Source organism: Lemur catta, chromosome 18 (assembly GCF_020740605.2).
Source record: "Lemur catta isolate mLemCat1 chromosome 18, mLemCat1.pri, whole genome shotgun sequence".
Classification (NCBI taxonomy): domain Eukaryota; kingdom Metazoa; phylum Chordata; class Mammalia; order Primates; family Lemuridae; genus Lemur; species Lemur catta.
In genome coordinates, this window is record NC_059145.1 from 31,733,890 (window position 1) to 31,755,159 (window position 21,270).

General features: G+C 40.4%; 1 protein-coding gene across 4 annotated transcripts in view; it reads left to right on the forward strand.

Annotated features, from left to right (window-relative positions):
* Nucleotides 1-20,929, forward strand: part of CFAP20DC (CFAP20 domain containing) — a 219,928-nt gene extending 198,999 nt beyond the window's left edge. For 3 of the 4 annotated variants that reach the window (XM_045530675.1, XM_045530673.1, XM_045530674.1), the window contains one exon: nt 9,012-9,170. In XM_045530675.1, coding sequence (XP_045386631.1) covers nt 9,012-9,162 — 151 coding nt within the window. In that variant the 3' untranslated portion in view covers nt 9,163-9,170. Of the gene's footprint in view, nt 1-9,011; nt 9,171-20,370 lie in introns of those variants that run through there. The other variant, XM_045530678.1, reaches the window with a different exon arrangement.
* The last annotated feature ends 341 nt before the right edge of the window (nt 20,930-21,270 follow it).

The window sequence follows — 21,270 nt, forward strand, 5'->3', positions numbered from 1 at the left end:
TTCCTCTCCCCAGTTTTCCAGTTTATTCAGTGGCACCAACACTGTTTCATTCCCCTAGAATCCAGACTTTAAACTTCCTCATTCTCTCTTCAGACCGGCTTCCTCTAAGTAATGGGAAATGTGATCACCAGTGGCATGAGTTTCACTTCTTTTGGCTGCCATCTTCATTGTGGGGCCATCTTTCCTTTTCAGATGTAGTTTGAAAAGTTCCAGGGAAGTGTGATGATTGGCCCAGATTAGGTTAGTGTTTGCCTCTGGACCAATCAATCAATTGAGGCTGTGGGCTCATGGAGGAACACAGTAACTCCTAGAAAGCCATGTGGTATATGGTTAGAAGTGACTGTTCCAAGAAGAGGGAAGAAGTTGTGAACAATCCCTTAGCTCTCTCCTACTGTGTCTTTTTTTGTCTTTTTTAAGATGGAGTCTTGTTCTGTTGTACAGGCTAGAGTGCAGTGGCACAATCATCTCACTGCAGCCCCAAACTCCTGGGCTCAAGTAATCTTCCTGCCTCAGCCTCCTGAGTAGCTAGGACCACAGGGCATGTACCACCACACCCAGCTAATTTTTTTTATCTTTTGTAGAAATGAGTTTTCCCTATGTTGCCCAGGCTGGTCTCGAACTCCTAGCCTCAAGTGATCCTCCTGCCTCAGTCTCCCAAAGTGCTAGGATTACAGGTGTGAGCTACCACACCTGGTCTCCTACTATGCCTTAAAGAGAGATTAAATTATTCCTTAACCCTAGGGAGTAATGATAGGAGAAACAGGTCAAGGTAAAAAGAAAACAGATTTTCCTTAACATGAGGAAAAACTCTTTAACAGTCAAAGCTATTTGAAGATGAAATATGATTTTTGAAAGCAGTAGGTACGCAGTTACTGAAGGTAATCAAGTACAGATTAGATAACCACATGGTGAGAATGCTGTAGAAAGATTTCAGAACGTACATGGGTGTTGTTCTTCCAACACTGAGAATCTGATTCAAGACCTTCTGAGGAAAACAAACCAAAATTAAACAACAGCATCTTAACACTTATTCAAGTACATCTTAAGAGATACACAGAGGCGTTCCGAACTTATGTTTTGAGCTCTCTGCTTCAAGTGGGAGATGAATTCTGTGAAGAAGTGCTATTGAAACATTTTTTGGATGTTTAAGTTTCAAAAAAGAAGAACATATATATTCTTAGTTTTTTATGCTAGTAAATATATTTATGAACCAGCATTCTGTTTTCTCAGGTAGAAAATTGAATTTTTCTTTCTTGTCTACAAAGAAGCAGGTGTGTGTCCCCAGATTCACCCCAAATTATGTATATACCACGCACATTGTGAGGAAACAATAGCATGCTCCTAGCAAGCAAAGAAAGAGCAAGATGGAGGGACAACACAGAGTGGGTTGCAACAGCAGCATTATTTATTGTTATGGAAACTTCCAATCCCAAGTGGCACTCAGTATTCTAGGCTAAAAAAGAGACTCTTTCAATAATTATGCATTTGATAAATATTGAAAGAGCACCTACTCTGTGCCAGGCACTCTGCCAGGTACTAGTTAGTCTAATGGGGGAGACAACATTCATCAGATGATCCAACAAATGAGGATACAGTTATGAGCTGAGACAAGAGCTCTTAACAAGGAGATCACAGTTTCCCCATGAGAAGGAGGAAAAGGAACTTAACTAGATTGAAGAGGGAGTGTCGGGGAAGACTTCCCAAGAGTATGCTGTTTAAGCCAAAATATGAAGGTTGGGTATGAATTCACCAGGCCAACGGAAGGTAGAAACGGGAGAGGAGCATGGTCTAGACAAAGGGGCACAGCCTGGGCAAAGGCCGGTTGATGGTAGGGAGCATGGCACACTCCAGAGACCAGTGTGACTGGAGCACAGGGAGTGGGAGGGGGCATAGTGCCAGATGAGATTGGAAAAATTCATAGAGACTTGTCTGTGCAAAGCCTCAAAGGCCAAGGTAAGGATTCTGGTCTTTCTCCCAAGTGTGACAGCTTAAACAAGAGATGGACATACTGGCAAGTACTTTGGGCTGTAGTGCGGAGAACAGAGAAGTGAAGCCAGAGTGAGTGAATATGAGGAGATTAAGAAAGAGCTTTTGCTGCAGATAACGTGAACCAAGATAGTTGCTTAGCCTCCGGTGGTGGAAGCAGAGATGGTGAGAAAGGTGGGTTCAAAAGGTATTCAGTAGGAAAATTGCAGGAATTTTCATGAGAACCTTGAACATTGTCTGCTTCACAGTTCTGTCCTCCAAGACAGGGGTCATTGAACTACAGCCTGTGGGCCAAATCCTGCCCACTGCCTGTTTTATAAATAATGTTGTATTGGAACCCAGCCATGCCCATTCATAAACTTACTTACATCTGCTTTCACAGTGCAACAGCAGAGTTGAATAGTTGCAACAGAGACCTAGGCTCATAAGGCCTAACACATTTACTATCTTGCCCTTTACAGAAAACTTTGCCAACCATGAAATTTTCACTACTTGCAACACTACCTCCATTATAACCCTGGTGCAAAGTTTTTTATTTGTGATGTAGAAGTCTATGAATGGGCTTCAGACAATCTCTAACCTCCTGAAATTAGAAGTAAAATTTGGTATTTATGGACACTTTTCTGAGAAACTATTTTCACTAGCTTTAAAAAAGAAATCTGAATTCCCCCAAAAGTGAGGCATTTCTCAGTCTTCTCCCCAGTCTATTCCCTGGCCATAGAAGATTTTTAAAATCCAAACTTCTTTCAGTGAGTACGAAATGTACACTATTGAGTATTGGATAAGCCACTGCTGCAAATTGCTGAATTCCCACTATAAGGTCCCCTGTGGTGTGTGTTTCACTGGGCTGCTCCGTGACCCAGAGCTTTATGATAGCAGGTGGCTCGGTGCTGTGAGTGAAAGAAATGTAATAATTATTGTCATGTTTTAGATTGCTGAAATAATTACTACCCCAAATAATTATTTAAATGTATATAACATTATCGATAGCTCTATTGCAAGGGAATTCCTTCAGGGGAACAAAGAGATGAGCTAGTCATCCCACAACAGCCTGTGTGTACAGCTCATGTGCGCATGTTCCTTTGTCATTTTCTGTGGGCTACAATGTGTCCTCCATCAGAACATGACTCTTTGAGGGCAGGAACCAAGAATAATTTATCCTGTAATCCCCAGGGCCTGGCACATAGGAGTTGAGTAAATGGTTACTATATATGTAAAGAAACAATTAAGCTAACTTGCTCTCAGGTAATGTTTTGCATAGATGTGTGTGTGCTATGTATATGCACACACAGACATATTTCTAGGAAACATTAATGTATGTAAAATTGTCTTATAAATAAAATTGTTGTCTTTAAATGAATGAACTGAAGCCATAGGCTATCTTAATAGAGGACTTTGTCTTTAGTTCTAAAAATAACTGATTTAGCTGTACTCAGGTAAGTTTACTGTCTAGTATGCAGGTTGAATGAGACAATAATATATTCCTTTTTGGCCAAGAGTCTTATTATTAGGTCACTCTGGTCATTGTGAAAATTTACAAGATAGTATTTATTCTTCATCTGTGCTATATTTTTATGTGTGGTGTTTAATACAACTCCATTGCCTTGACTCTTGAATAAAACCCTGGTTCTGGTGGCAAAACTCAATATGCAGAGGTGTGCCTATGAGCCCTTGTTCTCTAATTTCAACAAGGAAAGTAGGGATGGAAGACGCAGGCCTGAGACCTCAAGAGAAAGGAAGAGGAAGAGGAAGCTCCTGCACATGCTCGGAGAGCAGTCCTGACGAGAAAGGATATTTATCCACCAAAGGAGCTGGAGGCTTTTCGTAACAGAGGGATAGAGTCAGTCCTTGGGATAAAAGGTTTCTAATCAGAGCTGAGGAAACCAACCAGAGTTTCAAGTACGAAGAACAAGACAGGTATGGAAGTGGTAGAACAAAGAGCAAGAACAGATTCTGGAGCAGAGGTAGCTGGAGTACAAAGCAGGTCAAGGAACCAGTTCAGAACTAAAACTAGGAATGGCACGTTCTGAGTGAGCCTGAGCTAGAACTCCCCATTGGTTGGATGTTTGCTGCTTACATGGGGAAAGCCATGGAGGTTGAAAGGAGTTGATTAAGAGTTAAGACAATGTGTTAGCATTAACTATCACATACAAACATGTAAACATGTAAGATACAAGTGCTAGACTACACATTTCTGCTTATTAACAAGTCACCAAAAACAGGATGCTCTTTAGAAATGAAATTATTAAATGCATATAAAGTAAAGTAAAAAACAAAACAAAAAAATACCACCCGTGAGGGAAAATGATATAACCTGGAGCAGCATTTCTCAAGATGCGTTCTGTGGTCCCAAGAGATTAACAGTTCCAGATGCATAAATTTGGGCAGTGCTATATATTCTATGCTCCTCTTCAGGGATTCACTGTGTTTTAGAGGTTCTAAAAAGTCCTGCAAGAAAAAATCCTGGTCGATTTTGTTTAGCCTAGAAGCTTTCCATATTTTAGTTAACATGGGAACCTTTTTAAAGGTATACTTTATAAATGCTTACTTAGTAAAAAGCTAAACAAATGAATTGCTTTGATTAAAAATTTCTTAATTGATTAAAAATCTTCTAAATCTATGTTAAAATAACATCACCTGTCACAAGAACTCTGTAGCTATTTTAAAAAGACAAAATTACATGTACATTTTACCAAAATAAACTCACACCATATACTAGAATAAACTCCAAGTGGATCAGAAATCTAAATGTAAAAAATGAAGCCATGCAAGTAACTAGAAGAAAACATGGTAAATTTCCATAGAACCTGATTTTAGAGAAAGACTTTCTAACTATGGCCCAAAATACAAACACACACACACACACACACACACAAAGATTGATACATTTGACTACATAAAAATAAAAAACTTTTGCATGGCAAAAATCACCATAAGCAAAGACAAATGACAAGGTAAGGGAAAGAGACCAAAAATCTGATAGAAAAAAGAGCAAAAGATGTGAACAAACACATGTATACAGTATATGCATATACATGTGTATTACATAAATGGCCTTAAATATAGGAAAATACAGTTGAGTCTACTCTAATGAGAACTAATGCAAATCAAACCTGCTTTAAAGTACCCGTTCTCACCTCTCAGATCCAAAAGTATTCAAATACTTGACAACATATTCTTGTGACATTGCTCTAGGGAAACCAGCATTCTCATACATTGCTGGTGAAAATGCAGATGGGTACAACCCTTGTGAAGGGAATTTGTCAATATCTAACAAAACCAAATATGTGTTTGCCTTTTGTTCCTGGAGTCTCACTTTAAGAATTTACTTTTTCAAGATGCACCTCCAAGTATGCAAAAATAGATATGCCCGAGGTTCTTCATGGAAGTGTTAATTGCAATAATTCCAAAATGTTGAAAACATGCCCAAACATAGGGGAATGGTGAAATAAATGGTGGTACACACATATGGTAAAGTATTGTGCAGCTGTAAAAAAAGAGTGAGAAATCTCTCTGTGAACTGGTATGGAGTGATTTCTAGGATATATTGTAAGCTGAAAAGACGAAAGTACAAAAGAGTAACTGTAGCATGCTACCTTTTACATAAGAAAGAAAGAGAATAAAGAAATAGACATGTATGTTTGTTTTTGCAAAACAAAACACAGATGATACCAGAACTTATGAAATTTATTACCTCTGGAGGGTGGGTGGGGTGAAGTGGCAGTGATGAGGGGATGGGGACAGAGTAGAAGGGGTGGGAGGATGTGCCTCCTACCTGAGTATGCCTCTCAGTGTGGTTTTGACTTTTAATTGTTAATATTTTATGTACTCAACAATAAAAAAAGTAATAAAAATCAACAAGAATGGAGAAAAAACCCTAAAATGTAATACAAATGGAAGTAGATGACTCTAACTGTATTTCAAGTGAATAATTATAATCACACTGAAGAAGGGGGAAGAAAGAACTAACCCAAGTCAATTATGAGCAAAGTATTTTAACTAAAGAATAAAAGTAACTGTAAACAAATAGAGAACTCTAGCAAATAGGTTCGGGGGTTGGGGGGAGGTGTTTGTTTGCGTCATTTTGCTTAGCAATTCTCAAACTACTTCTGGTATATTCTATAATTCAGGAAATAAGTAAATATACTGAGAATAATGGGAACCAGGTTCCTCACTGTCAGAAGGGAGTTACAGATACAGAAAGACAAAAGATGAGAAAGAACCTGTGGTATTGAATTGGTATTAGAGGAATCAATATGAGGACTCTATGATTATAGATCAGGAGTCGTCAAAAGTTTTCAGTAATAGACCAGATAATAAACACTTAACCGTGTCACTGTAGCACAAAAGCAGCCATAGACAAGACATAAACAAATGAGCATGGCTATGTTCCAATAAAACTTTGTTGATGGACACTAAAACTTGAATATCATATAATTTTCATGTGTCATGAAATATTATTTTAATTTTTTAACCATTTAAAAATGCAAACATCATTCTTAGTTTGCAGGCTGTACAGAAAGAGTCAGTAGGTCAGACTTGGCCCATGAGTCATAGTTTTCTGACCCCTGTTTAGATAGATGTGTAGGTAGATAGGTAGATAGATTTGGAGATAGAAAGAAAATATGATAAAATGTTGAAATTGGGGAATCTGGGTGAAGGATATACAGTTCTTTATACTCTTCTTGCAACTTTTCTATAAATCTAAAAAAAAATTTTTTAATCACAAAAGGAAGAGCCCTGTACTTTTCATAGCTACTCCTGAAAGGAAAAATATTAATCAGATCATTAGCCTAAGAAGTAAATGTCTTGCTTTTCATAACATTCATACAATCCCACCTACATTTTTGCATGTTTCTGACCAGAGTAGGAGCTCTTCCTGCCATTATGTAGAGTTTCTGATTTGTAGCTAGAGGTGTCATCATATGATAATATTATTTTCTCCTGTTCATCCTTGCTCCATCACTCTTAGTGAGTAATGAGGTCACTAGGCTGGTAATTTGTATATGACCTTGTAATTTTCTATAATGTAGAATTTCTATAATGTAGAATTTTTTGATCTGCTATAATTAAGTGGACTAAATAAAAGGTGCTTATCAGAAAATGCTCCATTAGCTTAGAAGTCTGTAACAAACCCCTTCTGATGTCCTTAATGTGTTATTATGAAATTCAATTACACAGCGTGCTCACCTTGCTTATTTCACCAGCCACAATCTAGAGATAGCTACAGTGAGCAGTGACTGAAAGTATCTTAAAATACTACAAATAGGAATTGGGTAATTTTTACATTAGGGTACTTTTTATACTGGATGAGTTAATGGCTTGAAAGAAAAACCTCTACTTTTTTTTTTGAAACAGAGTCTCGCTCTGTTGCCCAGGCTAGAGTGCCATGGCGTCAGCCTAGCTCACAGCAACCTCAAACTCCTGGGCTCAAGCAATCCTTCTGCCTCAGCCTCCCGAGTAGCTGGGACTACAGGCATGCGCCACCATGCCCGGCTCATTTTTTCTATATATTTTTAGCTGTCCAGATCATTTCTTTCTATTTTTAGTAGAGATGGGGTCTCCCTCTTGCTCAGGCTAGTCGTGAACTCCTGACCTCGAGCAATCCACCTGCCTCAGCCTCCCAGAGTGCTAGGATTACAGGCGTGAGCCACCACACCCGGCCACGAAATCCTCTACTATATAGACTGGTAATCATTCTACCATCCTTTACTGGTTTAAATCGAACAAAATCAGTTCCTACCTTGGTTTATCACTGTAGGTAAGGCCACACCATGATCTTCATTGATAATGAACACGATGGTGGTCATAGCTGAAATTTATTAAGTGCTAACACTGTACCCAGATCCATGCCAAATGTTTTTCCCCCCTTTTTTTTTCCATTTAATCCTAATACCCAACCTTGAAGCACTATCATTATCTCCTTTTCACAGATGAAGCTTAGTGATATCAAGTAACTTGGCCAAGTTCTTACTATGGGAAACATGGAGCCAGTATCGGCCTGGAGAGCCAGTGCTCTTAGCTGTTGGTTGGGACCATCTGTCTCCCATTGTAGGTAGAGACTAGGAAATACAGAAATTTAGAAAGAAATTATTCAGCCATGAGGACATGGCTGGGAAAAATAAGGTAAATGATACGAGGTACTAATATCAGTACAAGAAACAGAATTCACACTGGAAAATGTTTTACATTCCCCTGTTCCTCCTTTCCACTCAAGAAGCTCAGTAGCAAGTTTAGAGATGAGATAGGCTTGAAGCAGAACACACAAGGACTCGTGCCTTCTGGATGTCACCAGCTTGAGTTGTACCCACCCAGGCATCTACAAGAGAGAGCAGGAAACTGGGAAAGAGTGGAGGAGGAAGGAAAGTAAAGAAGTTGAACAATGAGGTTGGAAGTTTGAGGCAGGGGGCAGGGAAGATAGGAGGTGCTTTCTGGAGCAGATTTGCCCCGCTCAGTGGGAGAACTGTGTCAGTGAATTGCCCACTCAGGGACCCAGCTGCCCTCACTCCTCCTCCTCTTGCCTTCTGCTGCTCGAAAGCCCTGAGTTACTACACACAGACTCCCACCATTGCAGTGGTTCCATGACAGCTGCTAACCTAACTTCTGTTCTGAGTCACTGCGGAGTGTTGTCATCCATGACATGTGGCATGTGATTTTGTCATGCTTCCTTACCCGAAGATCATAAGGGGCTTTGTCTCTGCTGCATTTCTTCTGAGCTATTGAAATAATTTTTTACGTGAGAAAAACTGTGCTACAGTTTAATAGGAACAATAGTAAACTTTTGAGAGGAATAGTCATCATTTAGTTGATGTATTTATCAAATAGCTTGTTAGTTAAATGATTGACTCCATATTAACCAATTTACAAAACTGAGTATTAATATCTGGACGTCTTGTCTTTCTGAAATATGAAAGAGGAAAAATATTTCTTTGTGGAAGCCCCAAGGAACTGAAAGTCCAGGGGAAATGTAAAACCTATCTGTGGAATTACAGACATGTTGTTCATTCACTTTCTTTTCTTTGCAGGGACTGGTTAAACATGCTGAGCCCACCAATTGTTCCTCCCAGTCAACAGCCAGCTGAGCAGTATCCAGATTCCCCTGGAAGTTCAAGTGCTCAAGGTAGGAATATGAAAAATGCTATGCATAAAACAATAAAAATAATTTACTATAAATAGAGAAAATCAGTCACTTTGAGATGCCGCTGTGTTCATTAAGTGCTGATCATTTAGCCTCACACACCCAAAATGAGGTAATCTGTGCCTCATTTTTTAGGATGATGAGTTCTTTACAACTAAAAAGAATATGAGAGAGAAATTGTCCTTGTTCTTCTAAAGGTTAATACCAGGACAAAGTATGGTTTAAGGCATAAGAGCATGGCTTCGGTGTCAAGTTGGCCCTCATCTGAATTCTAGCTCTACCAGTTCCCACTGTGTGAGTGACCTTTATGAATTTTGATCACTGCCTCTGTAAAATAATACAAGTAACACATAGTGCCCACCTGATCATTTCTTGTGAAGGTTCAATGAGGTACTGTATATGAAGCACGTAGAATAATGCCTGCCAAATACCAGCTGTTGGCATTATTATAAAGCAGACCCAGTATTCCAACATCACTCGTTTTCATTAATACAGAGATACGACCTTTTCATTAACGAGAAGGCTGTCACATAGCTACGACAGGTACTAGTAATAGAAAAATTGGAAGGATGCGGGCATGAAAATTTGCCTGGGGTTCCCTTTGTTGGTACAAGCCATGAAGATGAACTGTTAGTGCCTGGTGGTGAGCAGGGAACTTGCACGCAAGAGGAACATAAAAGAATCTCTGGTGGAAACAGGGGTTGAGATGACAAGGGTGGGGAGTAATCTCAAGTGCATAATTGGAGTGACAAATAACCTCAGAGTGAAACTCTCTGAGACAGTTTTCTGGGTTGAATTTTGAAGATGGAAATGCTATATCTGAAGCTTAAAAAAAGTGGAAGCGAAACCAATATAAATTGCTCCAACAAAAGTGCCAGGTTTTTGGGGGGGTTTTTTGTTTTTTTTTTTTTCCTAACTGCCCAGGGGAAAAAGTGGAGCGCCCCATTTGTCTTCAGGTATGGAGAATTCAGAGAGAGCTCATACATCTGAGTTGTACGTCTTGGCCGCCCCAGGGATGGAGATGTCTCTGTGATTTACTATCTGAAATAGATTATGCCCCTCAAATTGGGAATCTTTTTAGAGGTGTACATTTATAATTACTTGTGACAGAAAAATAGAATCTTGGCTGTCAGGAGGAGACCTTGCTGTGAGGGAACAAATAATATGTTATGTTAAGTGTCCTAAATAAGCCACAGGGACTGAGCGCGTGGTCCTTGAGCAAAGGCACCCAAGATATATGTTAGTGATGAGTGGCTGAAAGGATGTCTTAGAGTCACCATTGCCAAGCCGAGGTCTGACAGCAGGAGCTCAGTTATGTGGAAGGTAAACAGAACTTCCATTGAGGCAAATTAAGAAATGAAATTCAGAGGATTGTAGAAATGCACTGGCCGGTGTTAACCAGATCAGGCACGCCTTCTGCCTGTCGCCCTAGATTTTTATCAGCTGTCCCTCCTTGGCCCTTTCTCATATACTTGGGTGGCTTGTAGTTGATTAATGCCGTCAAAAACTAGTATTTCCTATTTGCTCACCTTCCCCTTTTCTGATACGCCTGGGTGGTTTGTAATTAATTCCATCAAAAACTAGTGTTTCCTATTTGGTTAATCTTTGTGTGTTCGTGGCATGGTTTTAGACAGCACAGCACAGTCAACACTTAGAAATGTACTGATATTGTGTTTCCATCTGTTCTCATAAGGTATTTGTCAAAGGAAAACAATGGGCTCAAGTTTCTAGTTTCTATCGTTAGAAGGGGGAGGGAGGCACGGCTGTGGGCAGCCTGGGACTCTCCCTGGGTTCCTGTCGCACAGCTCCATTCATTCAGCACTGTGTGCCGGATGCTGTGCTAAGGCATTATGTTCAGCCCTCACAACACCAACAGGAGGACTACTGTCTGTGTTGTATATGTGTTTGTGTGTGTGTCTTACAACTGAGGACACTGAGGCACAACGTTCTTAAATAACTTGCCCAAGGTCACACAACTACTAAGTGTGTGACAACTACTAGGATTTGAACCCAAGAGCAGCCAGCCTCAGAGCCCAACCACTACATGTTTATGCTTTGTGGGTTTTCGCACTAGGTAAATAGATTACCTGTTCAAAAAGTAATATGTAAAACCAGGAAATGAAAAATTGTTTTTCCATTGAGAGTTTCTGATATATAGGAAAAACAAAACATCTCAAGGACCAAGTGGCTTAAAAAAGTACCAAAAAAGTACCAGTTTGGGCAGTTTAATTGAGAAATAAAGGAGACCTCTGGTCACCTGTTTCAGCCCTGGACTTGCCTCCTCTTCCTACCCATTCTTGTTAGGAATGACTGGTAGCCACAGTTGACCACACCTAGGGCAAGGCCAAGGGAGTGAATGAGCTGAATGAAGAACACTGTCATTGGGTGGTAGAACTGTGGGGCCTGGGTGTTTGTAAGTAGCCTATCTCCTTAAAGGCCTTCCCAGGCAGTCTTACCTAAGTAGGCAAGCCTCCTACCACTGTGTTCTCTTCACTCCACCCTCTAATATTTTCTTCATAGCTTTCACAGTTTGTAAATCTTTATTTACTTGTTTACTGTCTCTCTACCTAAGCAGGCCATGAGTTTTTAAGAGCAGAGACTTTGTCAGTTTGCTCACTCCTGGGTCCCTGGAGCCCTACGCAAGTTCTAGCATATATTAGATTCTCTAAATTCTCGTTAGAAAGAAGACAAGAAGGCAGACAGGGATGGAAGGAGGGTGGGAAATATTTCTTAACTGGTCATTTCTTATTACAACCCTGAGGGGAAAAGTAGAGCAATTCATTGAAATCTGACTTTTGGTCCCCACCCATTCCAATTTTTTGGTATATTTTGTATATTTCTAAAATTCAACCATGAGAGTATTGAACTTAGATCCATACATTTTAGCAATTGAAGAGTTAGAAACCACCTTATGCAGTGGCTCTTAAACTTTATTTATAAGCAGTGACAACTTTTCTTTCAAATGGAATCTCAATGTTTAGAAGAGATGAAAGCAGACCAGCTCTGGCCAAAGGGCAAGTTAGGCTCTCAGAATTCTCCCCTGGGGCTCTGATAAACCAGTTAAAAACACTGATGTCATCACCCAAACCTCTCAATCTGCCTAAGGAGGCAAAGGACTTGCTCAAGGGCAAATGCCCAGTCAGAGCCCAGCTGGGGCCAGGACCCAGGCTTCCTCTCCCTCAGTGCCCTTTCTGCAGAACAGTTTCACTGGGAGGTGAACATGGTTCGTGAGGGAAAGGTGATCTCTCATCCTCAGACTTTTAGGATAAAAATAGTAATATCTTTTATTTCATCTTCCTGTGTTCTGAGCCTATACGAGGACTTGAATTCTCACAATGGCCTACTGAGGCATGGATGCTATTGTCATCCCATCTTCCACGTGGTACACCGGGACTTAGAGCAGCGCTGAACCACCACGTCTCTGTCAGAGGCAGGGAGTGCGTTTGTGCAGCTGGGGGTATAACTGCATTTTAACAGCAGGGAAAGATGACCTGACCAATACATAATTCTAGCAAACTCGCCTCGGGCATACAAAAGTAAGTGCATGAGTTTTATCTGGCCCCTTGAGTCAGAGGTTCCTGTCCCTACTGTATTCAGTAGGAGTATGTGTCCCAGCCACAGTTTTTGTTAGGCAAATGCCACCTTCAAGTGAACAGCCCAGTCTCCAGCAGAGCCGGCCAGCCAGCAGGAACAGCACTGCGCTTGGACCTCTGCCACCCAGCGGGATGGGGGACCGGTCAGCTCTTCACAGCTCCTCCTGGGCTGGAATAACTTGCTGAATACCAACTACCATGAGCATAGGTGCCCTTAACACTTCCTAAAATGTGTTTTCCTGGAGCTCGTGTGAAATGTGAAAATGGGAAGTTAAGATTTCAGAACTTACTCAAGAAAACTACCAAACTGACCTTTGGAAAATGAACCATACTTGGCTCAAAGAATAGTTGTCAATTTGTTTTTGACATTTGTTCCTTTACAGATATGACCCTTCAATTATTCATGCTTGCCAGCTCCAAAATGGAATAATAATGACCACTCTCTTCAGGCCTGTAGACCTCTCTTGCAGTTTACCTAGATTTTAGTAAGAAAGGCATTCAGAAGGGTTTTTGGAGTTGCCAGGAGTCATAAAAATGACATCCTTATACCTGTTTTGTGACAAAGCCACATAGGGTATTCTTTTATGAGCATTGATTAATCTCCTCTTACATATAAATAGGTAGCAAATGCTTATGTTATAGCTCTAATATCCAAATTACTAGTAAAGAATTTACCGAGATCTCAGGGCTCCTCACAGCAGACCGGAGACAGGAGTTTCTGGCTGCCTGTGCTTCGCCAGCAGGAGAGGAATCCTTTCACTCTCCTGACACATAATTATTTGACACTTACGTAATACTCTCACTCTTTACCGTTAGGCTTCATTGAACAACTGTGGTACCCCAGTGCCTAACGTGGCATCTAGGACATAGTAAACGCTCTGTGAACATGTGATGAATGAATGAGCGAATCTTCTGGCCATGGGAACATGAGGATGATTTGATCTACTCTCTGGACCTTCCTTGTACCTTGAAGATTTATTTAAGATGCAAAGGAGACCTTCCCCCAAAAAGCAACATTGGTGATATAACAATAATAATAGCAGCTAGCATTAGTAAAGCACTCCTGTGTGCCCGGCACTGTGGGGAGCTTTTCTGTGCGTTCCCACACACGGACTCCTCCCAGCACTGCTCAGCGTGCAGTTTCGTTATGTGCCCACTTCACAGTTGAGGTGAAGGAGCTTGCCCGGGTCACAGACCCACTGAATGTGGATCAGGACACTGAGTCAGGCCTGTCCAACCAGGGTCCACTTCCTTAACTCCAACGCTGCGGTGAATTCTGACTAACGCCGTTTAGGTTAATAAGAACTGCACGACTGAAATGTCCACTGCATTTTTTTTAATTTAGGAAGTTCTCTTTTCTTGAAGCTTTCTGGATAAAATAGTACTCCCCTTAGTACTCTCTTTAGACCCATAGGGACCCCCCTCAACCCTCAGCTTATAAAATGATTCGTAGTACTTATGATGCTCTTGAAAGCAGAGCCCTGCTCCTTCTCCTGCTGGGTAGGGAGGTACTTTCCACAGCTGCCAGGGTCCAGGGAGTGTCTTCTCTACAGAGAAGTGGTTAGGGGGGAGTCAAATCAGTCTCTCACTGGTATCAACAGATGCCTTCTTTTTCGGGATGCTAGAAGTGAACTCTGTGATAGAAATGGGAACACACTGCTGGTGTCTGAAGCCCTCTCCCCTATTCCAGAGCCACTCCCACCTACCTATCCCCCAAATGCATCCTAGAAGGAGTCCTGGCCCAGAATGTGGTCCCAGCTTCCCTTGCTATAATTGGGATGCATTTTGTTGTAGCTCAAGGTCGACACCTTGCCTGAAATCAGGCTCTTAAGAGACGATAAGCTCTGTAGGCTTCAGAGCTCAATAGCTTAGCAAGGGACCTTCCTTCATATGTAACAAAGTACATTCATAGTTGTAAGCCACACATTTTCAAGTGCACGTTTGAATCACTGCATGTTTATAAGTAGAGACTGCCTAGAAAGAATGACAATGTGATAATTCCTAATTAGACAATCATCCAAATCCTTCAACATGTCCCTTAAAATGGCATTTTCCAGGTAAAATATAGCCATCAGTTTTCACAAAAGTGGTTATATACCTATTTCCCAAATGACACCTAAACTACAGTCACAGCAAGTTATTTCCCTGCCAAAAACAGTATAGCTCTCTAATTGGAAGAAAATGTCTTTTCCTCATTTTTATTGCATTGTTTGTCCTTTATCTTTCTCCCATTTGAGGGCACATGTTTGCTGAGGACCAAAATTCAGTAGTTCACAGTGGACTTTCTCAGATTTTAGTGCAAGTTAATTTTGCCCTACTATTAGATGTGTTGATAGAAGAGTTTGCAAGTACCTAATACTCAGCAGAATCTTATCTAAAATGTCATCTTCATCGATCTTAAGGCTGACTGCTCCAAATGGTGATCCCTCACTGTTGCATTGTTTAAACAATAGTGTATTAGTATGCACATAAAAATATAGTCAATCAGCTCTCAAGATCTATAGAAGAGAAAATACATTAACTTTTTTTTAAAAAATTCTATATGAGAGCGTCAGAAAATCGAAGATCAAGTACAGTGTCTTGATTCAGAGATTTTAAATCTGATAAACTAGTGCCACGTCATTTATTTTCAAGCTTGAAGACTTAGCTTACGCATATAGGTTTTCTATTACATACAGTAAAAATGCATTAAATATAGATAATTAAACATTTATATCAATTGACTTTCATAAGGTGAACTGGAGGGATTATTTACCTGAGCTGATCTAACCGAGAGCAGCCAGTATTGCTGTGTTTGGTCTGGCTCCATTGGTTTCTCTTCTGTTATTGCTGATAACCAGTTTCAAAGTGGATGAGGCGAAAAGTTTGTAAATAGATTATTATCTGAAAGGTAATTTTATTTCACTGGAAATGGCTTTATTATGTGAAGAAGAGTAAAAATGTAATTTGGACCCCTGTGCAGATGCTGTTAGTCTGGTAGCAGAAAATAGTTTTATTTGTTAATTTGTCCTTCTAGAGTTCCTTGTAGCCAATCTTTGAATCAAGCAATTTAGCATTTTGAGGAAAAACAAACTCTGTTCTATCCAAGAATATAATTGAAAATTACCCCATATCCATGCATAATTACCTTTCAAAACATTTCCCAATGCTTGACATCATAGTGGTAATTGCTTAATGATGTTATAATTTCATTACGTAGGGATTACAATAGCAAAAGGATGTAAGTTGGAGGCTTTGGAAATTAAGTTACAATGAAAACAAAACCTTTTATGTAAGTTTTAAAGCACTTATTTCAACATAAAATTATACATAATCTCACCCAATTTTTGTATGAATGTCATTGTTTGTAGTTTTAAAATTCATCCATTTAAAGCTTGGGTGCTAAAAACTCTCAAAAACTATCTTAGTCCTCATGGTTATAATGCGTGAGGTTCCAGTTCTATAGTGATATGTATTGGAACGAATGCTTTTATGTAGCATTTATTGCTGCAGTTTGTATGCATTATGTAGCAAGACCTCTACTAATGAATTGGATCTACCTGGATCCCTTTGCACTTAGGTGATAAAGTCCCACAGCCCATTACAACAGCTATTTTCATCTGGAAAGATTCCTGACTGGTTGTAAAATATATTACGTTTTCTAATTTAATAGCACCAGATTAAAGCTTACCTTTGGGAAAGGTACAGGCGCAGAATGCACTGAACAATTATATAGCATATAACTCTTATGTGCCAGTAATCAGTTTCCCCCAATGTGTTGATGAAGAAATCAAGAAATCAAATGGCAGATCCCTGCGAGAGCTTAAAGCATAATCATTTACCTCAGCAATATGTGATTGTTGACCTTATACCTGATCGAAAAATTAGTTTTACTTTTTGAAACATAGATGATTTTTGGTATAAGAACTGTTTTGATTTAAAGATGAATTCATTGTAATGTCCTATACAATACTAGTTGAGGGCTTTTTATTTCATTCAAATCCACTATTTTTTTTCTTTTGGTAAAAAAAAAAATCAAACAGATGCAATTTGGGGGTAGGGAATAAGGTATAAATGAACATACCCTTACTAGGTCTAACTCAGATATCCTGTGTTTCCATGATGATGATTATAATGACAACATTTACTGAGTATTCACTGTGTGTGTACTGAGTATTATCATATTTTCCTCATAGGAACAATGACAGTTACAATTGTTATCCTTACTTTACATAAGAGAAAACTGAGGTCCAGAGCAGGGAATTTTCCCAATATCCCACAGCTGTAATGTGGTAGAAATAGGATTTAGAACCAGGTCCATCTGACTCCATTGTCTGAATGTCATATTTCCGGCCTCTATGAAGCCTTTTGTTCATACTTTATATCAGTACTTATGTTCTGAGTTAATAAAAAAGTTATAGCCTATAGTTCATGATTTATTTTATTATACTTATCCTTAATAGTAACTATCATTTATTAAACAATATTATTATACTGTGTTATGCATATTACAGTGTCCAGCTTAATCTCCCACAAAACTCTATGAAATAAGCATTTTCATCCCCCCACTTTTTCTTTTTTTGGTAGAGACAGGGTCTTGCTGTGTTGCCCAAGCTGATCTTGAACTCCTGGCCTCAAGCAATCTCCCCACTTTGGCCACCCAAAATGCCGGGATTACAGGCATGAGCCACCATGCCTGGCCACGTTATTCCCATTTTATAAACCAGAAAACCAAGGTCCGGTGAGGTGAAATAACCTGCCACCAGCCTACAGTCACCCGGGCGGTAAACAGCTGGGCTCCCGTTCATCCCCAGGAGTGCTGGACTCTAGAGCCCGTGAGTGCTCCTAGTGACTCTGCAGTAGCAACTCCCAGTTTAACTTCTCATTAATCTTTAGTAGCTTTCACATACCTCTTCCATGTGTGTGTCACATTCACAGCTGGACTGTGCCCAGCTCAGTCACATAGCAGGCACACAGTAGATATTTACTGATAAACTAATTTTGTTCGGTTCTCTGAAGTAGCCCAAATATTAAAGGGACGATGGATTGAATATCTGAAAGTAAAGGACATGCACACTCTCCTTTGAAGTGCAGAAGTGACCTAAAGGGGTCATCTTCAATATGGAATGACCATTTGAAGAGCATTTCCAGCCTCTCCTACTCAGAAGAAGGATGGAGGCAGGGCCTCGGGGACCATTCATATGGCAACAGAAGAAACTACAGGAAGGGCAGCCTTCCTTCTCTGACTTCCTGTTCTTAATTAGACCTGTGCAGAGTGCTCAGGTCAGCTACCACTATTAATGTGGTCGTTAGCAAAGTCCTGTCATACTTCAAGGATATAAACCACTGCAGCCAAGAGTCACAGAAGCTCATCAAAAGCGCCACGGGGATCATTGGATCTGGTGCCCTGTCCTCTGCAGGGTTCATCTACAAAATTCTGCACAAATGGTTGCCCAGTCTCTGCTTTACTCTCCCTAGAGTACATGTTTCATTTGCTGCTCAGCTTTGATGCTTAGAAAATTCCTCCTTGTGCTAAGGCAAAAAATGCTCCCCCCTTAGCATCCACCTGTTGGTCCTATTGCTTCCTCTAGGAACCCTCAGATCTTCACTTATCCCTCATATGCCACCCGTCATATACTTGAAGCCAGAGGGACTGCTGTCACCTCCATCAAGCTTTCTCTTTTCTGGAGTTAACCAGCCCACTTCCTTTGGGCCTGTTGAGCTGTTTACTTCTGCCCTCACACATGGACTCTCTCATCGGTGCCAATAGTTTTTTAACTATGAGAAGTCAAATTTCTTGGTTCCAAACCTGATTTTTTCTTAATGTCAAACATCTTTAAATTTATTATTAGTCTTTCCTATGTTTAAATTCATTTAATGTAGTAGCTCCCAGTTAAATGTGTTCCACCACCCTCTTAGTAGAAACATCAAGCACAGTGTGGTAGGAAGAACACTGAACTGATTGGCAGTCTGAAAACTGAGAGTTTTTCCCCAACTCTGCCTCCAACTCACCAAGTGACCTCATATGAGCTATTTAACTTTGCAGACCCTGGTTTCCTCATCAGGAAAATGGACTGATAATTCCTGCCTATTTTGCAGGGTCAGTGAGGGTCGGCTGAGCTACTGCATAAGAAAGTGCTTTCTAAACCCTCAAGGGCTCTGCCAGTTGAGGCATTAGCGGGCAAGGCAGACATAATCATTCCTCGGTTAAACTCCACCTTTTAAGGATTGCTAGCACTGTGCTCAGCTCACAAACGTCTGCTGATTTCACATTTTGCGCCCTTCTCTGCACACTCCATGGGAACAGGGCCTGTTTCTTTCTTATAATCATTATGTCCCCCACAGCTAGCTCAGTGCCTGGCTTGTGGAAGGATCGTGTTATGTGTATTTTGGATGGTTAGAAGAAGAATGAGCAGAGGAATGGCTGTGGTACTGTATGAAACACCCACTTCACCATCTGGGCATCCTTGGACTTAAGTCCAGTTTGTCAATGTCCTGACAGTGTCCGTGCACCAGCTTGGTCTGATTTGAGCTGGGGAAGATGGAATGCCACCTCCACCACCACTTCCCTTACTCTGGGCAGTGGCACTTAAGACCATGGGCTTTTATTCACACGTTCAAGAGACACTCTGTTTTTATTGAGCCTCTACGATGGGTGAGCCCTGTTCTGTGCCCACCATCCAAGCCCTCCTGAAGCTTATGCTAGTGAGCTCACAGCCAGAGGCTCAGTTTTCTTTGGTCCTTAATAGCCTGTGCTAATGAAGACAGAGAGGGGTGTTGGCCCAATCACCCTTTTCTCCTCGAGCCTGCTCTGATCTCTGGCTGGGGAGGTCTTGACCTTTCTGGCTCTGAACTCATTACATGGACTTTCAGAAGTACTCAGAACTTGCAAATACTAAAGTACTTAGCGCAACACTGGGCACAGAAAAGGTACTGGGAAACATCTTTGTAAAACAGTTTTTTTTTTTCATTTCATGCCCTTTATTGGCTACCAACCAAGCCTTAGTAAAGACTCGTTCTCTCCATCTAAGCCACGTAAACGGATGTCACAAGAAAAAAGCATCAAGCCATGTTCGTATCCCCAGCAAACTCAGCAGACCTTCCTACCACTAATAAAACTACAGACCACCTGACATTTTGTTTTCTATATGTGTTCTCTGCTTTTTGTACCTTAAAGTCCTATTTTTTTTAATTCAGATTTGTTTGGTAGCCTTTTTAGGATGCAAGAATGGGGATCGAGTTCTCTATTTTATAATCATTTAATTTGTGTTGTCATGCATTTTGTACAGCTCTGGCCCATAAGGAAGTTCAGAACCGTGATCATTAAGTTTTGAATCCTGCCCAAGCTTCCTAACCCTAGTGGGCATAACTCTCGAGCTTTTGGCCCCTCCCTTTCCTCTTTCCCCTCCCCGCCAATTCCGCACACTCGGTTTTCTCCCCTTTATCATGAAGCTGGCCCTTCTGATCACTGTTTCTTCCCTATATTACACTGGCTATGTGGAGGCTAATCACTTCCACAGTGCTGCTCTGCTCCAGCCTAAATATTCTACCCAAATAAAGAAAATCCCCTAGAAGCGATGGCACTTCCTGCTTCATTGCCCTTCTGGTGTTAACAGTTTTGCAGTTCCAGGGCTGGCCAGCCGCTAACATGTCTGTGGTTCCCCTTCCCCACAGGTGACGAAGACCCGAGTGTGGAAGAGGACGAGGAAGTGCTGACTCTGTTGTATGACCCGTGTCTGAACTGTTACTTTGACCCCCAGACTGGGAAATACTACGAGTTGGTATAATCAATCCCTCCTTCTAGGACAGAGAGTGGCTACCCACAGTCAGAGCAGGACAGCAGTGCAGAGTCACCACAACTTGCGCGCTGGGCAGGCCCACGGAATAAATAGTAACAGAGAAATGAATTCATTTAGTGAATAATATTCAATGCTAAGAATATCTACATTTTCTGTAGATGTGCGTGATTTTGAAACTGAAGGAATTAATACAGAGACAAGATTTTAGGAGTTTGAATTGGTTCGTATTTGTTTGTTCTCATCCTACATATAATTTTGTTTATTTCATATGATTTTATGTAAATGAATTAGGAGTTATTAATTCAAATTTTTTACAGTGTTAATCGTAAATGATGGCTTGATATACAGAAAACATATTCTTGTTTAAAAAATGTCTGAGTACCTTTTATTTTATGACACATTTGTATCAAAAATAAAGTATGATGGTCAGAATACCTTTTAAAGTGCTTCTTTTTATTCACTCCACTTTCTTTATCAGAATATTCCTAAATGATATTTTCCTTTCCTTAGACTCTGAGAAAAGGAGACATTGTGAGCTGTTCAGATTTTATGATCACATTTTATTGGCAATGACCCCAGTATTTCCATTTCATTATAGTTCAACCAGAGTTTGCCAAAGATCAAAACATTGTTAATCACTTAAGCTGCTTAACGCTATACTTTTCTCTTTTTTTTAATCTTTTACCAATTATCTCTGAATTCTAATAATATGGTCCACATCTTATACCACAGATTTAACAAGAAGTCACCCATTTGAACATCCCCTACACCTTAC